Source organism: Anneissia japonica, unplaced genomic scaffold, assembly GCF_011630105.1.
Source record: "Anneissia japonica isolate Jap-2015-1 unplaced genomic scaffold, ASM1163010v1 scaffold288298_len56185_cov174, whole genome shotgun sequence".
Taxonomy (NCBI): Eukaryota; Metazoa; Echinodermata; class Crinoidea; order Comatulida; family Comatulidae; genus Anneissia; species Anneissia japonica.
The window spans coordinates 17,327-38,084 of record NW_022758288.1 but is presented as its reverse complement, the minus strand read 5'-3'; the positions used below and the strand labels follow the sequence as shown (position 1 = coordinate 38,084).

The 20,758-nt window shown below is 33.4% G+C and overlaps 1 protein-coding gene across 1 annotated transcript in view; it reads right to left on the bottom strand.

Annotated features, from left to right (window-relative positions):
* LOC117125240 (hyalin-like) overlaps positions 1-20,758 on the bottom strand; it is a gene marked incomplete at its 3' end in the record, with an annotated part of 49,479 nt that overhangs the window by 13,983 nt on the left and 14,738 nt on the right. The window contains exons 7-11 of the mRNA XM_033271701.1: positions 14,544-14,840; positions 8,407-8,661; positions 6,286-6,537; positions 2,790-3,047; positions 1,790-2,032 (exon numbers count right to left, since the gene is read on the bottom strand). Of these exons, the coding sequence (XP_033127592.1) occupies positions 1,790-2,032; positions 2,790-3,047; positions 6,286-6,537; positions 8,407-8,661; positions 14,544-14,840 (1,305 nt within the window). The remainder of the gene's footprint in view (positions 1-1,789; positions 2,033-2,789; positions 3,048-6,285; positions 6,538-8,406; positions 8,662-14,543; positions 14,841-20,758) is intronic.

Genomic DNA, 20,758 nt, shown 5'->3' with positions numbered 1-20,758 from the left:
TGGTTGCATTTTTTTTTGCTATATTTTTTTAAAATTGGATATGATGTAGAGTAGACATAGATAAATCAAAAAAGTATGTGCAACATTTTTTTTTTCATACGTAAGGGGGGTTGCCAGCCGTTTCAAAATGGCCGCCATTTTTCCTAAAATTGTCACTAATATTGTAAATTTATGTCATTAAAATGCAGTATTCAATTGGAAATCCACTCATAACAATGACAGCAACAGTTAACTAAATATTGTACACATTTTTGAGCTATTAAAATTTAAAATGGCTGCCATTTTCCATTATTTTAGCTTTTTAGAATACATATTAATATAATAACCGACCTGTACAAAAACTGTGATAGAGCTAGTTATATGCAATTGCCATATGCTGTTATTATCATTACCATAATATATATATATGGTATATATTTATATATATATACATACATACATACATACATACATACTGCTGGAAAACAACAATCAGCAATAGCTATATATATATGTATATATATATTTATATATGTATATATTATATACGTATATATACACATATATGCATATACATATATATTGAAGAGTGGGTTTGCATGTATGCTCCAAGTAAAATAAAATGCTAATTTGAAACCGGACTCATTACTAGTCACTATGGACGTTTGCTCATTATATACGAACATCCCTCACAATGAAGGTATTGCTGCTTGCAAAGAATTTCTTCGCACCTATGCTCCATTACAACCTATCAATGATATATCTACAATGATTGAATTCATATTAACCCATAATCATTTTGAATTTAATGGATGCCATTATAGGCAAAAAAATGGTACTGCTATGGGTACAAAGATGGCTAACCTCGAAAACATGATGTTATCGAGTTTTGAATTGAAACCATCATACTATTGTAGATATATTGATGATATATTTTTTATTTGGGAGCATGGTTTAGATAGTCTTAGAGAATTTTCTAATCACTGCAACTCGTATCATTCGAGCATTAAGTTTACCATGGATCATTCTAAGTCCAATTTACCATTCTTAGAGGTATCTATAAATTTAGATAATGGTAACATCACCACATCAGTACACATAAAACCCACAGACAACAATCGATACCTCGACTACAGAAGCTCACACCCTATGAGTCTTAAACGATCGCTCATCTACAGTCAATGCCTGCGTCTCAAACGAATCTGCTCATGTCCATCCGACTATAACAAACACATATCTCTTCTCACTGGCAAGTTCATGTCAAGTAACTACCCATTAAATATAATAAAAACCCAGATTAAAAAAGCCTCACGTAAATCTTGCACAGATCTTCTCACATATAGACCTAAATTTAACAATGATCGGCTACCTATGGTATTTGACTATAAAAAATCACTTTGGGCACCCACACCACCTCATCTTCCATACTTATAAATGATTGCAACCACCATGCTCTGATTGCAATACTGTAGTCTTTAAACTTGGTATCAACTCTCTTGTAAATTGGTGTAAATGTTGTAAACTCAAGTTCAATATAAGCAAATTACTTCAGTTACATGCTTCAGGAAACCGAATAGTTCACTTTAACAAGACTGAAAATTGAAAGGTCTAACTCAATACAGATTCGGATCTATAAAATAGACTCACTTGGGATGGCCAGTTGGACTGATTGAGAGACTCACTTTATTTGGAACTCATACAAAACAAAACAATAGAGGACAAAAACATTTATGACTTTTTAAGAAAAAATGAATATTACATTCACATTACACTGGAACCAGAAAATAGTTGTTTAGCAAATTGTTCTCACCTGACACAGTGACATTAAAGGAGCAAATTGCTTGGTTACCATGTGGATCAGTAGCAGTGTACACAACAGTTGTAGTTGTCAAACCAAACCCATCACCAGAATCATGTGTAGAAACCAAGGTAACATTCCCTGAATTATCTGTGGCATTAAGAGCTATCCATGTCACATTAGCATATGGTAACATAGCAGTAGTATTCACAGTAATTTTACTAGGACATCCAATGATATTTGGATCTTCTTCATCTATAAAATAAAATAAAATATTACTTAGCAAAATATATTTTTTAAGTGTTTTTGAGTTTTTAATTCTAATTTTGTCAGAATTGATCGAAACTCCCAAAAAAAAATTGCAATTTTTAAGAGGAAATTGGCCTACTTTAACAAGAAATATGCATGAAGCGCGTGTAATTTGAGATTTTTAGGCACTTTCAAGGGGTGAAAAGGGCATTTATCAAGGGGTGGGGAAAGATTTTCCACAGATGGATATTTTCCCCTTGTCTCCCGGTGGTTACGCCACTGCGGAAAACATCTGGCAGCTTAGATCAAAGGAGCTATGGACACTTTTTGAAGTGAAGCAGGGGTTGCAGGGTTTTGTGAGTCTGGTCATTATGATATCTTCCTTTTTATTCTTGTCTTTATTTTTCTCTTCCCTTTTTCTTTTCGTTTTCCTTTCCTTTTCTTTTAATAATAATAATAATAATAATAGTGTAGTTTTATATAGCGCACATATCCATCTAATGTAAGATGCTCAGGGCGCTTGAAATGTGGACTAGGAACTCGACCAATGACTTTCTTCGCCCCTAAAGGTCCCTTCGTGTCTGTGCTACCCGGTAACCCGGTACCAGCAACTCTCGTCGTCCACCACAGAGGCTGTCTGTTCCAGTACACCGGGGTAACCCCCTACTCGTCTCGAAGGATGTACTGGGTTCTTTAAAATACATCTGTTACTGTATACTCAAGTGTTGTGAACGTAGAATTGCTTAACAGGATTTCTTCTTACCTTTTACGATGACCATGAAAGTACAGCTTTCATTGTTTCCAAACACATCTGTTACTGTATACTTAAGTGTTGTTGTTCCAATAGGAAAAGCTTCTCCTGATTGATTGTAACTTGCACCAGATCCTGTTACTGTGACATCATACAGATCATCTGTATTATCAGTATAGCTGACTGTCCAGTTGATGAAAGAAGTAGGTAGTCCAGCATCTGTTGTTACATTGAAGTCACTTGGACACATTATTTCTGGATTTTCCTCATCTTTAAAACAGATATTAAAGTTGAATTTTATATAATGAATGTTTATAAATTAATAATTTCAATAAAGAATAAAAAAAATAGGTGCATTTATTACAATTTGCCATTTAAAGAAATAGTCTATGGTCTATGTTATGTATTCGCCACGTAATACACAAAGACACATGCACACAATACCAGGTTCTTAACAAATTTATTGAACCCTGGAACTCAACACAGTAACACAGTGTAATTTAACGATGTGCTCACCCTGGAACCTAAACAGCAAGAGATAACAACTACAACTGTGATACTGCTGATACACGTGTTATAACTAAATTTTCACAAAAGCCTGATTATCTGTAATCCGTTCAAATTTGCGCCCCCCACCCACCACACTGGTTAAATTTAGTTACGCCAAAAATGATCGCTAGAGCTTCTCGCTCTATCTGAGCGTAATTTGCCTCCGGACATGTACTAACAATTTGAACACTATATTCAGTCTGGACCATAAGTATTTCACTATTTGTTTGTTTACATTGATCGTGGCGGTATTGATGAACTTTCACAAAATTCATCTTTAATCCTTTACCATCAATAACATGACCCAGCTCTAACGAAGATAACTTAAACACACACTTATCATGATTAGCCTTAATGTTATGCTGGGCCAGTCTACCCAACACTTCATCTAAAATTTCCATGTGGCTAACATCATCGGGACTGCTGATTAGGATGTCATCTAGGTAGCAAATTACACCATCCTAACCTGTTTAACACTTGGTCTATCACATTCTGAATAATCCCAGAGGATGTTGATACCCCCAAAAGGTAACCATTGGTATTGCCACAAACCTTTTCAGTATTAACCATTACAAACAAGCACTGACTCACCCCGTTGTTCACAATGATTGTAAAACTTGAAGCGCTTCGCAATAACAAGCGGTTTAGGAGAAAAATAGTTGTTTTAAAAACCATTAAATTTCAGCACAAGTCAATCCACTTGGCTTCCTTGGCTGTGCCAAGTCTCACAGCAATTGACAGGACAATTGTCCAACCACTGTCAACAATTCCCGTAACTTGTTTTGCAATCGCAATGACATTGGCAATAAAAAACTGCGTGAGGCTCCTCATAGATAACCCAAGGTTCAGTTGTACTATTAAAATGTCCCACCTCTCTGAGACCTAATTTCGCATACATTCCTATGTATCAATGAATGACAAGAAGTAAATGCTAAATACCGCCAGTTCCAAAATTAAAAATGGCATCCAACCCACAACCCAATGTAATCAAAATGAGTCCACTCAGTCAGGTGAAAATCCGAGCTCCCATCCATTTGAAAAGTAGCTTCTTCATGCTCAAAAGTTGCTACCGCCCGTCACCAGTTTTGTATGTATTCGCCACATAATACACAAGACACATAAGACATAATACACAATACTAGGTTCTTAACAACTTCATTGACTCCTAAAACTCAACACAGTAATACAGTGTAATTTAACGATGTGGTAGCCCTAGAACCTAACAGCAAGAGAATAACAACCACCGTGACACAGCACGTCTGCCGATATGCGCATGGTTTACACCTACACGTTAAGACTATAACCATAACAACAATGACTATACGTAGTGCAGTACACTACAGACTGAAAATATTGATGATAATTTTTCTATTTTTAACTAATTATCAGACCAAATACATCTCTTAGTTCATTTTAAAATAGACCTAAGAACAGGCCTGGAAAAAAGTTTATTGTGCCTCCAACCAAGAAGCTAATCTTGCTCAAATGCCTCCAGGACCAAATGTTATCTTTACACTATTATAGCAAAACAGTAGTAAATTTAGTGGTTTGGAGCAAGCAAAAATATTATAATTATGCATTAAATTGCAATGTGCAAAAAAAAGGGGAAAAAAGAAGAGAAAAAAAAATATTTTTCCCCCTAAAATGCCTCCACATTAAAGGTCAATGCCTCTGACTGCTGCATAAGAATCTCACAGTTTATAGTAAACACAGCAATGTAATACATCCAAACTTTCCACTTTGTCAATACACTCTGCAAACCTCAATCTAAAACTCATTTAATCTTGATGCAACTTCCTTTGAGTAAAGAAAAAAAACATTTTTTCAAAAAGGTACTTCATAATTAGGGTCAAACATAGTTTCAAGGTACTTAATGGCCTGAGCTGAGTGCATTCTCTTAAGATTAGATAAGTAAACATTTCTGTAAGCCTACTATCCAAGTCATGGTCCCTGTCAGAAGTCATCAGTCCCCCATCAGACAAATTTACTCTCTTTAGTTTTAAATATCCTGGCCACACCACTGCATTCAATCCTCTAGCTGAATATATAACTTTTCTGGACACATGCATAGAGGTAATTTTGCTATGACTACTGTCTTTATCATTTTAATATAAATTATTACTAATCAACAAATTTCAAAAATAGGAAGTAACTAACACAATAGTTGATAATCATGTGTGACTGTTTTAACCTTACTTCCTGTCATTTTAAGAATATGGCTCTCTAGCGGCCCGGAAATTGCAATCTCATACAATAAAAATGTTTTGCAAGATCTTAGTTTGATAAATGTAAGTTCAACTCAACAGCACGCATCAGCACCACCATGGTAATTTGGTTGTTAAAAGAGTATTTTGCTGTGTTGGCTTTCCATGTGTAAATATAACGATTTATTATGCACCGATGACTCGCCATACTTGGCTTAATTTTTATATAAGAGTGCTGCATGTGAACATCGGTCTCTTCAGTTTTGGCTACTACAGCAACACATGCAACGTTGTCTCATTGCAGCTTATACTGCTCATTGCAGGGTGAGATCAAACTGGAAAGACAGTACGTCATTGAATGAACCTAGCCTTGAATTAGCAGCCTCTTGGGCAAGGAGGTTGTCTGGTCTTAGAAAACAATTGTAGTACAATGGCCGGAATTGCTTCTAAAAATTTAAGCATGTTGGCACTTAATATAATAATGATATGACTGTTGAAATGTGAAATGGTAGCACCACTGATCTTAAGTCATATTGGCATTTTATACTTGTATGCGAAACTGGATGATTGACTCCTGATCCTTTACATTGGGTCCTGACCAACTTGTAACATTGGGTATAGCATGCACTGATCGCAATATACATATTTCATCATAGTATAGTATTCACTGATTAATCCACATTTTGGAATGGAAATTGGGCTGTAAGCGAATTAACCAGCATAGACTGCTGTATAGAATAAGCAAATCAACTCACCATATACTGTTACAGAAAAATAGCAAAAGGCAGCATTGCCAGATGGATCCTCAGCTATACAAGTTACATTCTGGGGTTTAATTGGCCAAATAGCATTAAACTGGTCACCAGACTGTTTTGTACAATTCAAGTTTACAGTGCCTGAATTATCAGTTGCTGATACATTCCAATATACCGTGGAGTAAAATTGGGATGAGTCTGTTAACATCATGCTGATGTCATCAGGGCAATCAAACACTGGGTCTTCATTATCTGTTGTAAAGAAATACAACAAAATCATTACAACTATATATAAGAAAAATAAACTATGTTGATGTTATCAGGGCAATCAAACCTTGGGTCTTCATTATCTGTAAAGAAATAAAACAAGTAATTACAACTGTTTATATAATGAACTATGCCAATGTCATCAGGGCAATCCGACACTGGAACTACATTTCCTGTAAATAATTAAAACAATTAATCACAACTGTAATAATCACCAGATTCTCTATGCAGAGAGCAAACTAACTCATTTATTTTACTCACAGTGTATAATTTGTACAATAGATAAAGTAACTCATGAAGTATTAAATTTCTCTTGCACCTCTGAATTCCAGAAGGTGCAGATATCAAATACTGTACAGTAACTCATCCCTTATCTGACTAGTCTCTCGTACATACTGTACCACACTTTCCACCTCTCACCTCTTCTCGTGGAAAAACCACAAGGAGAAAGAAGGCAGAGCCTGGCCTTTGCATCAGAAGTAGCGCTGGCAGCCATGAGGAAGATTTCATGACAGACTAGCACTTATATAGGGACACCATCATCCAATCAGAAATTACTTCAGGGATGTCTCATTATTTAAACCTATTGCCCAAGCAAAGTCTGGGTCTTCAATATATGTAAAGAAATAAAACAAATAATCTCAACTGTATATAAAAAATAAACTATGTTGATGTCATCAGGGCAATAAAATTCTAGTATTTAATATCTGTTATAAAGAATTAAACCAATAATTACAACATAATAAAACAAACTATGTTGATGTCATCAGGTCAATCGAAGTCTGGGTCTTCAATATCTGTAAGGAAATAAAACTTACAACTGTATATAAAAATAAACTATGTTGATGTCATCAAAGCAATGAAAGTCTTCAATATCAAGAAATAAAACAAATAATTTATTTAAAGAAAATGAACTATGACAATGTCACCAAGGCAATTAAATACTGGGTCTTTGTTAGCTGTTGAATGAAATATTGACATTTGATTAAACATTTTCTCCTTAATTACTTCACAAATTTGGTGTATTTACTGTCATAAAAAGTAATACAAATGCATATTTACATGTGTACTGTACATGCATGCACATCATTATTTAATTATCAGTTAAATACATGAAACAGAATCATGGGATATCTACCAAGTGGTGAAGTCCCCTTCATGGGTTCTCCCTCCTCCAAAACCCCTGTAGGCTTTACTCAATAGTTAGTTTTGCAAGATGACCAGATTTGTTGCACAATTGACACTCTGTTCTTTGCAAGTTTCTTGGCCTTTGTAAATTATATTTCGACTTGCTGATCTTTATAGTAAAGGCAAGCATTGAAGTTGTTTCTTTTATGAAACATGGTAAGCTGCCTTTCAATGGTTCAACCATGTTAACCCGATCACAATTTAAGAATCATGATAACCTACAGTTTGAGGATTTTAAACAAAATGTAGTCGAGTGGAGGCTTGTTAATGCATGAAAAAACTGTAAATACTGTAAGTGCTTTTTGATGTTTGATGACTAATTTCAATTTGATCTTTGGTCATTGTTATAAAAAAATGTATGATTCTAAAAATAGATATTAAATTAATAAAAAAAGACGCAAATAATTTTTGTTTTAATCTCAAGCTTCCAGTATCAGAAATTTCGATCTGACTATTATAATCCTCACAGCTTTTAAATAGTGCTGTAATATATTTGTATGCATTTATTCATTCATTTAAATCGATCATTTTACTTATTATATTTTATAAGTAAAGCTGAGTGGTTGGATGAGAGGTGTTGTTCCTGCTTCTTTTGCTGAAGACCCCAGTTGAAACCTGGCCAGCGTTAGATTTTCACAATAATAATAACCAAACTGAGTACTGTACCTTCAACAGTGACAGTAAACCTGCAGCGATCATTGAAGTTACCACTTGAATCTGATGCATTGTACTGCACTGTTGTGTCACCAATCACAAACATATTTTCACCAGAGGTGTAGTCAGACTCTGGTTCTGGTGTCTCTCCAGAATTATCAGAAGCTGATGGCTCCAACCATGTGACGTTGATAGCAACTGGTTCCCCATTTGTTGTGTTAACTGTTATATCCATTGGACAATCTACAATCTCAGGGTTCTCTTGATCTTTGAAAAAGAAAAATTAAACTAACAATTTCATCTTAGAAATTTATTATTTTAGCCTAACAACAAGCCTAGATAAGCAACAATGTAATCAAATATGGTAAGTTTTTTAAACAAAATATAATAATCCTAAGAAAAAATGGTGTTAGCAGAAATATATTAATAATTTGTGAAACTTGACAGCATGGTAATAATGTGATACATTTTGAATATTTTATGTCATTTTTAATGTATTTATTTGGCTAAAACAGTCAAGGGCTGAATCAGACACATTCCTCCATAACATCCCAAATGGTGCTAGGAGCAACTTCATTTAATTGTTAATATTACCAAGTACTAGTTTAATTGTATACATTCATATTAGATACAGTTACAAGTCCTGGATACTTTGAATGGATTATTTTTTATACATTTTTCAAATAACATAATTTACCCATGTTCCAGCCATGTGTCGTAGTTGCAACTAATTGCTCACTTGTGTTAATTGTTAATCCATTGGACAATTCATAATATCAAGAATTTGTTGATCTTCGAATTAAAATATAAATAATTTAAAATATTATCTAAAGTGCAAATACATATAAATTTAAAACTGAACTGAAAACACATCTTTATAATAAGTGTGCCTTTCAAAAGTATTCAGAGGATTAAAGCGCCTCTAAATAGGGAACTAGATTTTGGCACTATATAAATATTGGATTGGATTGGATAGGAGAAGAATATAAAAGAATATCTATCCATCAAAACTTGACATCAAATCACCCTGACCTTTCATCATCTGCAATCAAGCACTCTTCTCAATCATAATGATGGGGTTCCGAACATGGTTGGCCGAGATTTTAGAATACAGTAAATAAATATATTATCAGGCAATACATAACCGTGTGCACAACTTCGTTTTGATTATTGTGTTAAAAACGCAGAAATATTATGCGAGTAAACAACCTCTCAGTATATGTAATTCAACACTCCCTTTGAATAAAAAATTCCAACCTTTAAACACCTTTAAATGCACTCTAAAGCTCATAATTTTAATTTTTTTGTTTCAATTAGGCAAACCCACCCCGCTCGGGGCCACGTCCCTCGGCTGTCCCTATGCAACATTTATCGTCTTCCATTCGTTTTTCTGGATAAACCCCTGCCTCCCACCCCATATCAATCCTAATAATGAACTAAAAAAGGTACCCATCTTTGATGTTGGATTACATGCACTGGCATCCAGAAATCGCTTGAGTAACAAGGTGTTTTTTGAAGCTACAGTAGGTAACTGAAAAAAATAATTTCAGTTATAAAGCTGGGGGTACATCGGGGATGTTTGTAGCCTGTGGACTGAGACGTTTGGAAATGTAAAATATAAAAAAAATAATGATGAAAGTTCCAAGCCAAGCCAACACCCAAACTGCAGTATGGGGATACGCCCTCATTGCTAACCAGAGATTGATGTAATTAAACCCTGGTCACACACTTTTTTTTTTCTCCCAGCCAAGGGAGCCGAGGCTCCCCACCCCCCACCTTTGTACACAGTGTTAAAATTTTAAAGCTTGTTCGCTTGCTAGCCAATACAAATTCTTTCCAGGGATCACTCAAAATCAATACTTATAAACTATGTAAATATGCATCAGCACACATTACAAAGGCCTACTATAATAACAATTAGGCCTAAGCATGATTTTTGAAAAATCTTAAATCCATAAATCACAGGCCAGGTCTTTTCAGATACAGAAATGTGATATTGTATGTTCAGTTTGGTTTTCATCCTTTTGCAAGCTCTATAAAGTTTTGTTTTAATACTACTGTACAGTACTAAAAGTAGTAATAAAAATTATTATGACGACGATAATGATGATTTTTATTTATTTATTTATTCTTTCTTTATACTGAATATACATTTTCAATACATAGTACTAGTTTCCAAAATTTTAAAAGCAGATATATACACATTGTAACCAAAAAATATTGATAACGTAACTACAAATTAAAAAAGATTTAAAAGGAACAGAGAAAGAAACTTAAGAAAATAACAAATTTAAATAATAAATATGGATATGCAAGAGAAAATCAGGTTAAATTAAGATAGTATTATTGAGGATTTGAAATAGAATGCTTAAAATCTGAAAGTGTCATAGATTTAAAGTTGGTTTTAATATGATCTGGGAGTTTATTCCATAATTTAGTAGATCGGTATACAAAAGTTCTTTTAACTTGCATATTATTCCAGGTGTATTCAATTAGTGTATTTTTACTTTGACTGCGAGTACAATGCGTATACAAACCATAATTAAAAACAAAATTTTTTGATAAATATGATGGAGCATGACCATTTAAACAGTTGAAAATCATTATGAGCAATTGTTCGTCCCATCTATCACTGAGTTTGCTCCACCCTAATGAACTTAAAATATTTACAACTGGGGATTTTATGTCTGCAGAAAGTAAAATTCTTCCTAATCTGTTTAAAAGAATTTGAAGTGAATTAGAAAGTTTAATATTAAAGTTGGACCAAACACAATAACAGTAATCAAAAAGAGGCCTAACTTGAGCGTTAGCCAACATCTTAAGAGTATTATGGGGTAAAAAATATTTAACACGGCGGATAACATCAATGCATTTTGATGTTACCAGTTAATTTTTCAATATGTTCAGACCATGTTAATTTAGAATCAAACACAACTCCCAGATATTTGAATGAATCAACTCTGTCAATAGTCATGCCATTTAAAATAATGAAATATTTGAAAATTTAGGTAAAATTGCATTGGTTCCAAAGATCATAAGTTTAGTTTTCTTAATATTTAATGTAAGTTTATTTTTATCAAACCATTCTGCAACTTTGATTAAATTTGAATTTAGTTCATTTTGGAGAAGAGTGAATGATAATGATGATGATGATGGTGATAATAGATAATAATATTAAAAAGTAAAGAAAATTGTGCTAAAGTTGAACAAGTAATTTGGGATTTGTTGATCATTTTATTAAAGCTTAGTAAGCTATAGTTAGGCAAAGGTGTCCTGGATATTAAGTAGATTCCTGATAAAAGATCATGAGAAGTTTGTTGGCGCTTCATTTTGACTTTATAATGATGATGATGAATTTTACTGTATAAAGTGCTATTTCCGGCCATCTAGAGGTACTATTTCCTCAAATTTCAAAAATCACGGCTTTGAAATATGTAAAGCAAATACTCAAAGACAATGTTTTTACGCTTTATTTTCAATGGTACATCACACTATTATTAAGATCTTTATGGTTGCCAAAATCCCTGATAAAATATCATGAGAAATTTGTTGGCGTTTCATTTTGAGTATATTTAATGTTGATGTGATGATGATGAATTTTACTAAAATTGTCATTTTCTGGTCATCTAGAGGTATTATTTCCTCAAATTTTCGCAACTCAACTGTGTAATAGAAAAGGACTAACTGAGGCTGAATACAAAGAAATTCGTCCAGTATCAACCATGCCTGCCAGAGCTCATAGTCTACCTAAATTACATAAGGATTTTGTAATTTATTATTACTTGCTACTGCTGCTATATAACCGGCCCACGTACACACAGCGTGGCACGGTGCAACGATAATGTAGCTCAATAACAATAATGGCTGCTTTAAAATCTGTACGTAGGCTAGTTTATTCAAGTTTATTTCTCCGAATAATGGTAAATCTACAAATCGAACGCGTACCTATGCTACTAAATTTAGATTTCGTCGTGCATTGTGTGAGGAGACGAAGGAGAGCTGCAACCACGCCTGGGCTGAAACCTATTGAATTTCGCGCTGGGCTGTGGACAAAACATTTTGAAAAACAATTAAGGTTGATTTATCAACGCCTCCGGCTCAATGGTCATTCCATACACGGTATTCTACCCAGCAATTTGGTGGTCAAAATTGTTGCGGATAATCCAGATGGTAAGGTAATTAGACTAGTGTCCGAGCGGTTTTAGAAAGTGTGTGCCGGTGAATTAACTGGTAAATTGCACGGATATTTTTTCGCTCGAACGCTCCCAAATTGATATCTACTAATCTTAAGAAAAATACGTTAAGGAAACTACTTAGGGATTGCTGTACTAAAACTGTATTTACGTGTAATAATGAATTCTATAAACAAACTGACAGCGTTTCAATGGGCTCACCCCTTGGACCAGTTTTAGCCAACATTTTAATGACTGAACTATTGTTCCTAAACTTATAGAATCAGGTATTATTAAGTTTTATACTCGCTTTGTTGACGATACACTAGTGCTAGCTAAACCTAATGATTTTCATCACATCCTACGTCACTTTAACGCTTTTCATAAACAGATTTATTTTACCTTTGAATCATTTGAAAACAGTGATATAGTACATTTTCTGGATTTACAATTTGACAACAGCATAGGAAGCATGGGTATATGTCGTAAAAATACACATACAGGTCAAAATATCCATTATGATAGCTTTGCCCCATGGAAACATAAGATTTCTTGGATTCGTAGTTTAGTTTCAAGAGCCCACAAACTAGAAATTATTAAATTAAAAAATGTGTTCCCTGATTTTTTAACTGCATAATTACAATAAAGATAATAAAACACTTCTAGTGACTGGAAGTGTTTCTATCATTTTTTTTCGCTGTAAAATTATGGTTTTTATGGGTAAGCATTTTTTAAATACACTAATTTCTATGTTCAAGTTGATAATTTTTATGTTACTTCAAAATGGGCAAGTAAATTTCAAAAATGATTTTTATGAATTTTTTTTTTTGTTTTTTGCAAGGGACAGTACATCTTTAAAACTAAATGTACAAACATAAAAGTTAGTTGTAGTAAAACATTTATTAAAATACATAGATAAAATTCTAACATCTTAGCTCCAATCACTACAGAGTAATGGCTTTAGTTATGCTGAAAACAGTACTGGTATATTATGTTATGAGATATTTATATTTTCACATCCCATTAAAACTAAGTTAAAATGGATAAAAGTTAGTTAAAGTAAAGCATCCTTTTAAATGGCCTTGTCAAAAACACATTTAACTTGTGATCAAGTTTTCCTTTTTCAAATAAAGTCATTATTATTATTATCCTTATTATTATCATTATTATTATTATTATTATTACTATTATTACTATTATTATTATGAGTACTGGCAGGCCAGAACACACATGACCACAAAGGTTTCTGAACAACCTTGGCGGCCTGAGTAGTAAGCTAAAGCCTAGGCTCTATCTAGAGAGCCTTCATCATCGCACACAGTTGCAACTTGTAGTTGTATCGTTATCAAGGTAAATTGTTAATTGTATACCACGGAATACCACATATACTAGAAAAATGTATTTACGATTATATTTGAGCATAATCAAAGATACTAGAAATACAAGATTTCTCCACACAAAAAAGTGTTCCACATTCCACAACTGTTCATGTTGTTGAATCGAGACATGCTTCAGGTACTAATACATTTTTCTCTTTTTCTTTTTTATTTTATCAATTGTAAAACATACCATATAATTATGACAAGAACTTTTTAATGATGCAATGGCAAATATATACTTTTATAATGTATAAATATTTCCTTTTTTTAAATATTTAATTAATTTGTATTTTAAAGGTTTATGCATTGTATTTTTCCATTTTTTGATGTTTACTAATTTTCTAATTGTAATTTTTTTGTATGAGTGTATTTCATGTCTTTTTCATTTTTCTTGAATGCTTGTACTGTACTACAATAATTTCAGACTTTTTCTGCTTTTTGTATTTTATCATAGCTGAATAAATAAAAAATAAAATAATACAACCTGCCCTAGTATATATTCTTAGAGGTGTTATGAATTGTGTTTAACAAAATAATTTAGACCTACAATAAATTATTTACATGTAACATATATGACCATAAATTAGTATTAGCCTACCTTCAATTTGTATTGTGACATAACACGTGGCTTCATTTCCTGTAGGCGATCCATTGTCAGTGAAGATGTATTCAACTGTAGTTTCTCCAATTGGAAATACACCAGTAGTGACAGTAACATCATAAGCTGCATCAATTGTCATGCTATCTGGATCGATGTCTGTATAGTTGGTTGAGAACATGGCAACTTGAACATTATCAGTGACAGTAAGGTTGTAGATGATGGTGCCATTTGGTTTTCCCTCATCAGTCACACCAGTAACTAGTGATGGACAACTTGGAACAGGTAGTTCTTTGTCTGGAAAAAAAAATATTATACGTACTTGACATTAATAACTGTTAATAATTGAATAATAATAATTAAAAATAATTAAAAAATCATCATTATCATAATAATAATATTAAATATAATAATAATAATAATAATAAAATAATAATAATAATAATAATAATAATAGTGCACTTGTGCATAATGAACTAGAAAGCTTTTGTGCTCTTCACATCATAAATTAAATAAATGAAGCCCAACATGATGGCGTGTATTTCAATACTTAAAGTATGTATTATACTTTCTTATCTGAGATAAATCAGTGGACCTTTCGGTTTTTAAAATAATTAAAATACTAAAAAAACAAATGCATATAAACAAAGCAGAATAAAAATTATGAAGTATGACACAACAAAATGAATACTTGCCGAGGTGGCTCGAGCAAAGGAATGGAATACACATTTACCGTACCTTACCACAGGCAAACTGTTCCTCAGGGATTGAATGTTGTGAAGATACCTTTATAGGAAGTTTTTGAAAATGGGTCGGGTAATTAATGTTGTTGATAGAGATATGGTGGAGTCTACATAATATGCAGACCATGACTCATAAATCATGACACCAACCCTTTTAAAGGCCAGCTTTACGTTCAAATTTACACTTCTAGATCTTAACATAAACACAGTATATTTGGATTTTGTGTACAATATACAAACATTCATTAATTACTTGCACAGTAATCAATTGTAAATGAAAAATCGTAACCTTCTTAAAAGTCATTGAAATGATATGAAATATACAAAATGTAAAGGCAAAACGTGAATAAAATGTAAGTAGATTGAAAATTATACAGAAAAAGCAGAAGAATAAAAAATATAAAATTGTGATGCTATATCCATATTCGAACCAGGGACCACAAGCATGCTTAACTTACCCACAAGTAATATATCACCATATTAACGACTAATAACATTCTACTGCCTGTGGACGACCTTATAACACTAAACTATAACACATGTTATTGCGCTATAAGAGACAAGCTTATAATTATAACCTTAATAAAAAATCAATGGAATGGTAGAAAATTATGAAATTTCAAGCTAAAATATGAGGGCACACTTATGATAACCCATACTCAACCTGTTAACCATAACCTACTTTAATTTTGGAGAAAATAAAGCAAAAGAGCAAGTGAGATAGAACATCATCATGTACGGTACTTCCATGGCAATTTCGATGAATTGAATATTTTAAATATGACACATAGATTTGACCCTTGATATGAAGTATGTGTCAAATCTCATTGAAAAATGCCTGTTGGTGAGGGATTTATGATCATTCATAGAATTTGTCAAGGATTTAAAGGAAAAAAAATGAGGGGTCAGAAAAAAAAATCGTAGATTTGATGCGTGCTTACGGCATCCTTTTTGACCCTAAAATGACTGAAAAAGAATAGAAATTTGTGAATACAGTGTGGGGAACCCAAAATATGTAACAAAACGTAATTCTGCAACTGAAAATCCAGTTTGCCGCCCTCTCTAGGCTCGTCAAAGATTTAAAGAAGAAGTAAGATGACATCATCAAAGTGAAAAATGAATGACACTTTGTGAAAGAAAATTGTCGCTATAACATGCTCAAAGGTGGGAGTTGATTGATCAAGGATAATCGAAATATCGGTAAGTTCAAATAAGTATAAAAATAATGATGTCATAAATAAAAATTAAGTTTTTTTGTAATGAGATGGCAATATTATGATGTCAAAAGATTTATGCATGCATACGCGCACATCATTACGTGTGTGCGCACGGTAATGGCACAAAAAGTTTACTCCTGATATGAATAGTGTCAGGAACCCAAAATATGTAACAAAACGTAATTTCCAGCTTCAGTATGTACTGTTATGGAAAGATTTGGAATGCTGAAAATGACCTCAAATCTGCTTTAAATTATCTGAAAGTGATATTGAAAATGTTCAAATTTTAACGCAGGTGTACGTGCTCGTGAGAGTAATGGCACACAAAATTGAACCTTGTCAAGTGTAATTCAAAAACGCCTGTTGGTTGGTAATGCCACACAAATTTTCCCTTCATATGAACTATATATCATTCTGATACCGTCGAAATGCAGTTTGCCGCACTCTGTCATGAATATTTCACAGATTTGAAGAAAGAGAGATGAGAGGGTCCAAAAAATCACTGATTTTGACCATGATGATGTCATCAAAATGAAAAATGAAGGGACACTCCCGAAAGAGAATTGTCTCAGCTATAACTTACAGGGGGGAGAGACGATCGATCAAGAATAAGTGAGATACGTTCAAATGAGTATAAAAATATTGACGTCATAAATAAAAATCCAGTTTTTTTTAATTCAGATGGCAATATGATGACGTCACAATGTCTGATCAGCCATAATAATCTATAAAATCATATCTACAACTCATGTGCTTTCAGAATATGTAATAAAATTTGGGGGTCACCTTGCATCCTAAGGAGCTATAACCGACTAAAAATAGGCATGATTTTAGGCATATATGAATTCTGACACACGTGTACATGCATGTTAAAATGCACAAACGGAAAATTAAGGTACATGACATTCAACCTTGACCTGAAATTTGTATGTCCACTGAATATGATTGGTTAAGATGACATGGGGTCATCAAAGTTTTGAGGAAAGGAAGATGAGTGGGGTCAGAAAAAACATTTATTTTGACAATGATGACATCATTAAAATGTAAAAAGAAGTCATATGAAAGAGAATTGTCTCAGCTATAACATACTCAAAGTTGGGAGACGATCAATCAAGTATAAGCGAAATACGCTCAAAGGCATATTTTCAAAACTGATGTCAAAGATAAAATTCAGTTGTTTTTAATTCAGATGGCAATATGATGACGTTACAGATGACTGAAAAGAATGAAAATTTGTGAAAACAATGTCAGGAACCCAAAATATGTCAAAAAACGTAATTTCTAGCTTCCGTACGTGCTGCGCAAGTAAAAATGAATAATGAAAAAATATAGATGAAAGGATGCATCCCTGCAGTGCTCCAGTATTGATTGTTCATTACATCTGATTTTCTATTGTTAACATAAAATGTGGTCTGTCCCTGAGGAAATTTAAGATCCATAATAAGAGTTCAGCATTTACGTTCATATCTAGCAGTTTCATTATAAGTAGATAAGGCTGAATTGTGTTAAAAGCCTAGAAAAATCTATAAAAGTTGTCTGCACAAATGTTTTTGGTGTTTCTAAGTGTTTGAGTATCTTATCTAAGTATACTAGTACAGCATCTTCGACTCCCCCTTTTAGATCTATAGGCAAATTGCATTGGATCAATTAAAACACTAGCTTCACTTAACAGCAATTTTGAAACAATATGTTCTAAACACTTTATTACGTGGAAGTTAAGGCCACTGGTCTGAAGTCATTTTTAGTTGCAATTTTACTTGTTTTTGACACTGGTATTATTCCTGATGTTTTCCATATAATTGGGATGGTTCCAATGTCAATAGTTTTCTCCAAACACAGGAGAACATTGGTTGCTTATGCCATCTGGACCAGTGGCCTTGTTCACCTTAACATTTACATGTTTTTATTTGTTTCTTAATTTGTTTTGCTTTTAAGCAATTTCGGTGTTTCTTCCTTAAAAAAAAGCATTATTTTTCTTTTTTAATAACATTTTCAACTTGTTGGTATAATACAGTCTACAGAAAAATTTAATGTATTCATTGATCGCTGTCACAATTACATTAACATCTTCATCGTAGAACACATGCCAGTTCGTGCTTTCAAAACTGCCACGCGGTTATTCCACTTACTCATCGTTCCATATACGGTGTTCCTTGTTTCCTTTGTTTTAGTTGCCTACGGTATCTAGGCAACATGCATATAGTGTTATGGTCTGATGCACCGAGTGGTGAACACAACTTAACAATGTAATCATACGTAACATTTCCATAAAATTTGTCCAGAATTTTCTTTTCTCCATTGGCTTTATTTACATACTGTTTATAGTTTGGATATTTCAAGGAACAGTGATTAAAATCACCCATTATTAGTTTACCTGAGTCAGGTGGCAACGTTTCTAGCTGACGAATTCGGCTTGACAAAATGTCATTTGCAGTTTCAGCATTAGCTTTTTGGTGTATGTAAACAACAGTTACAAATATCTGACTAAACACTCTTGGTAGGCAGAAAGGCCTCAGGCAAACAGTATTGAACTATACATCTTCAAAACACAATCGTTCTTTTACCGACCAATTATTGCACCATGTATTTTTTATGTATATGCAAACTCCTCCGGCTCTTGTTTTTCCCGATTCCAGCGTTCGATCACCCCTTACTAATGTGAAATTGTGAAGTTCTACGGAACTATCAGGTACGGTATCATTGAGCCAGGTTTTGCTAATACTAATGATATAAGCTTCTCTGTATTCATAGAGATACCTAAAAGATTCGTTGAGTTCATCCATTTTGTTATATAATGATCATACATTACCTAGTAGGCTACTACGGTTGGCAAGGGTGTTTTATTTTTTTTGTTTCCTCATTCTCACTCGAACTCCTTCTTTCTTGCTTCGTTTCCTCCGTTTGATTTCGAGTGGAAAATTGTTGTGATCGACCGGTTTCCCACTGAACTGTCTGAGGTCCAACAGCTTTTTACGATCATATGTGAGGCTGGGCATTGGTTTGAAAAACATTGATTGAAAAACATCCATAAAAGCGTGACAGCAGTAAAATAATGACAAGATACATAAATATATAACACTTGATTACTTTCAGCATGGAGGTATTATAGTGAACTATAATACCTCCATGCTTTCAGACACATCATGACAGCACAACAATGAATTAGAACGTTAAAAAGCGACATTAAAACCAAATCCAAGATAAGCAAATTGCCAAAGAGTGTTCGCCACAGTGCAGCACCCTCAATATAATATCCAATATTAATATAGAGCCATATAAGTATGGCTGTAGGTTGAGGCGCCCCTGCACTAACCGCTCGGCCACTAACTCGTCTGATACAGCATAGTCTTATTTATAGCTTGTCTTTCACCCTTGATGGCCCAGACCAACATTATTTCACAGTTAGGGCCTAAAACTTGCTACTGGTATTAAAGCGAACATAGGCCTATAGTATTTTTGACTGATTGAATGATATTCCCTGTAGTTTAGTTATATCTTTAAAACAATTTTCTATTGCTATGGATATTGAATTTGGAATAATACAAATCGACTAACAAAAACCCAATAATATAGTAATAAGGCCACTATAGTGAACTACTGTACCTATTTGACAAAAAATTAATTAATAAGGTATCGATCGGACAACAGAGACGCATGCGTTGATCATGGTCTTACCAACGCGTCTGGTTTGATTCAACTGCGTTCGCTTTTACCATTTCTTTATCAGCAGCACCAGGATTTTATATGATTCAGCACAGCAGTTCTATATTTGTTCTAGGTTCGGTTGCTATATATAATCATAAATCAAACTGCTAGTTGCAGTGACCAGTTGCTCAGTGATGATCAATACATTAACTTTGCATGTGTATTATTATTAAATGATTTGTTAGTAGTACGCACACTGAAACTCTTCGTGCAGCTTATCGCGATACAAAGAAGATGACTGAATTGATTGTGGTTAATACATTTTATTAGAGGTTAGTAGGAAGGCCTAACCTCCTGTAGACATTTGATTAATAAAAAAAATGTATTGTAAACATTATTATGAATTATTTCAGCATTGCCATATTCTTCCATTCTTTTGTCAATCAATTTGTTACCTAATAACAATTATGCCTTTCTAGGCACCCCGTTGGGCAAAACCTGGCGCCACCACTGGCACTATATCAAATTAGTGATCAATCGTGGATAGAAAGATTCAGTGCAAATAAAATTTGATGACATCACCACTGACTTATATAATAATGTATAACGT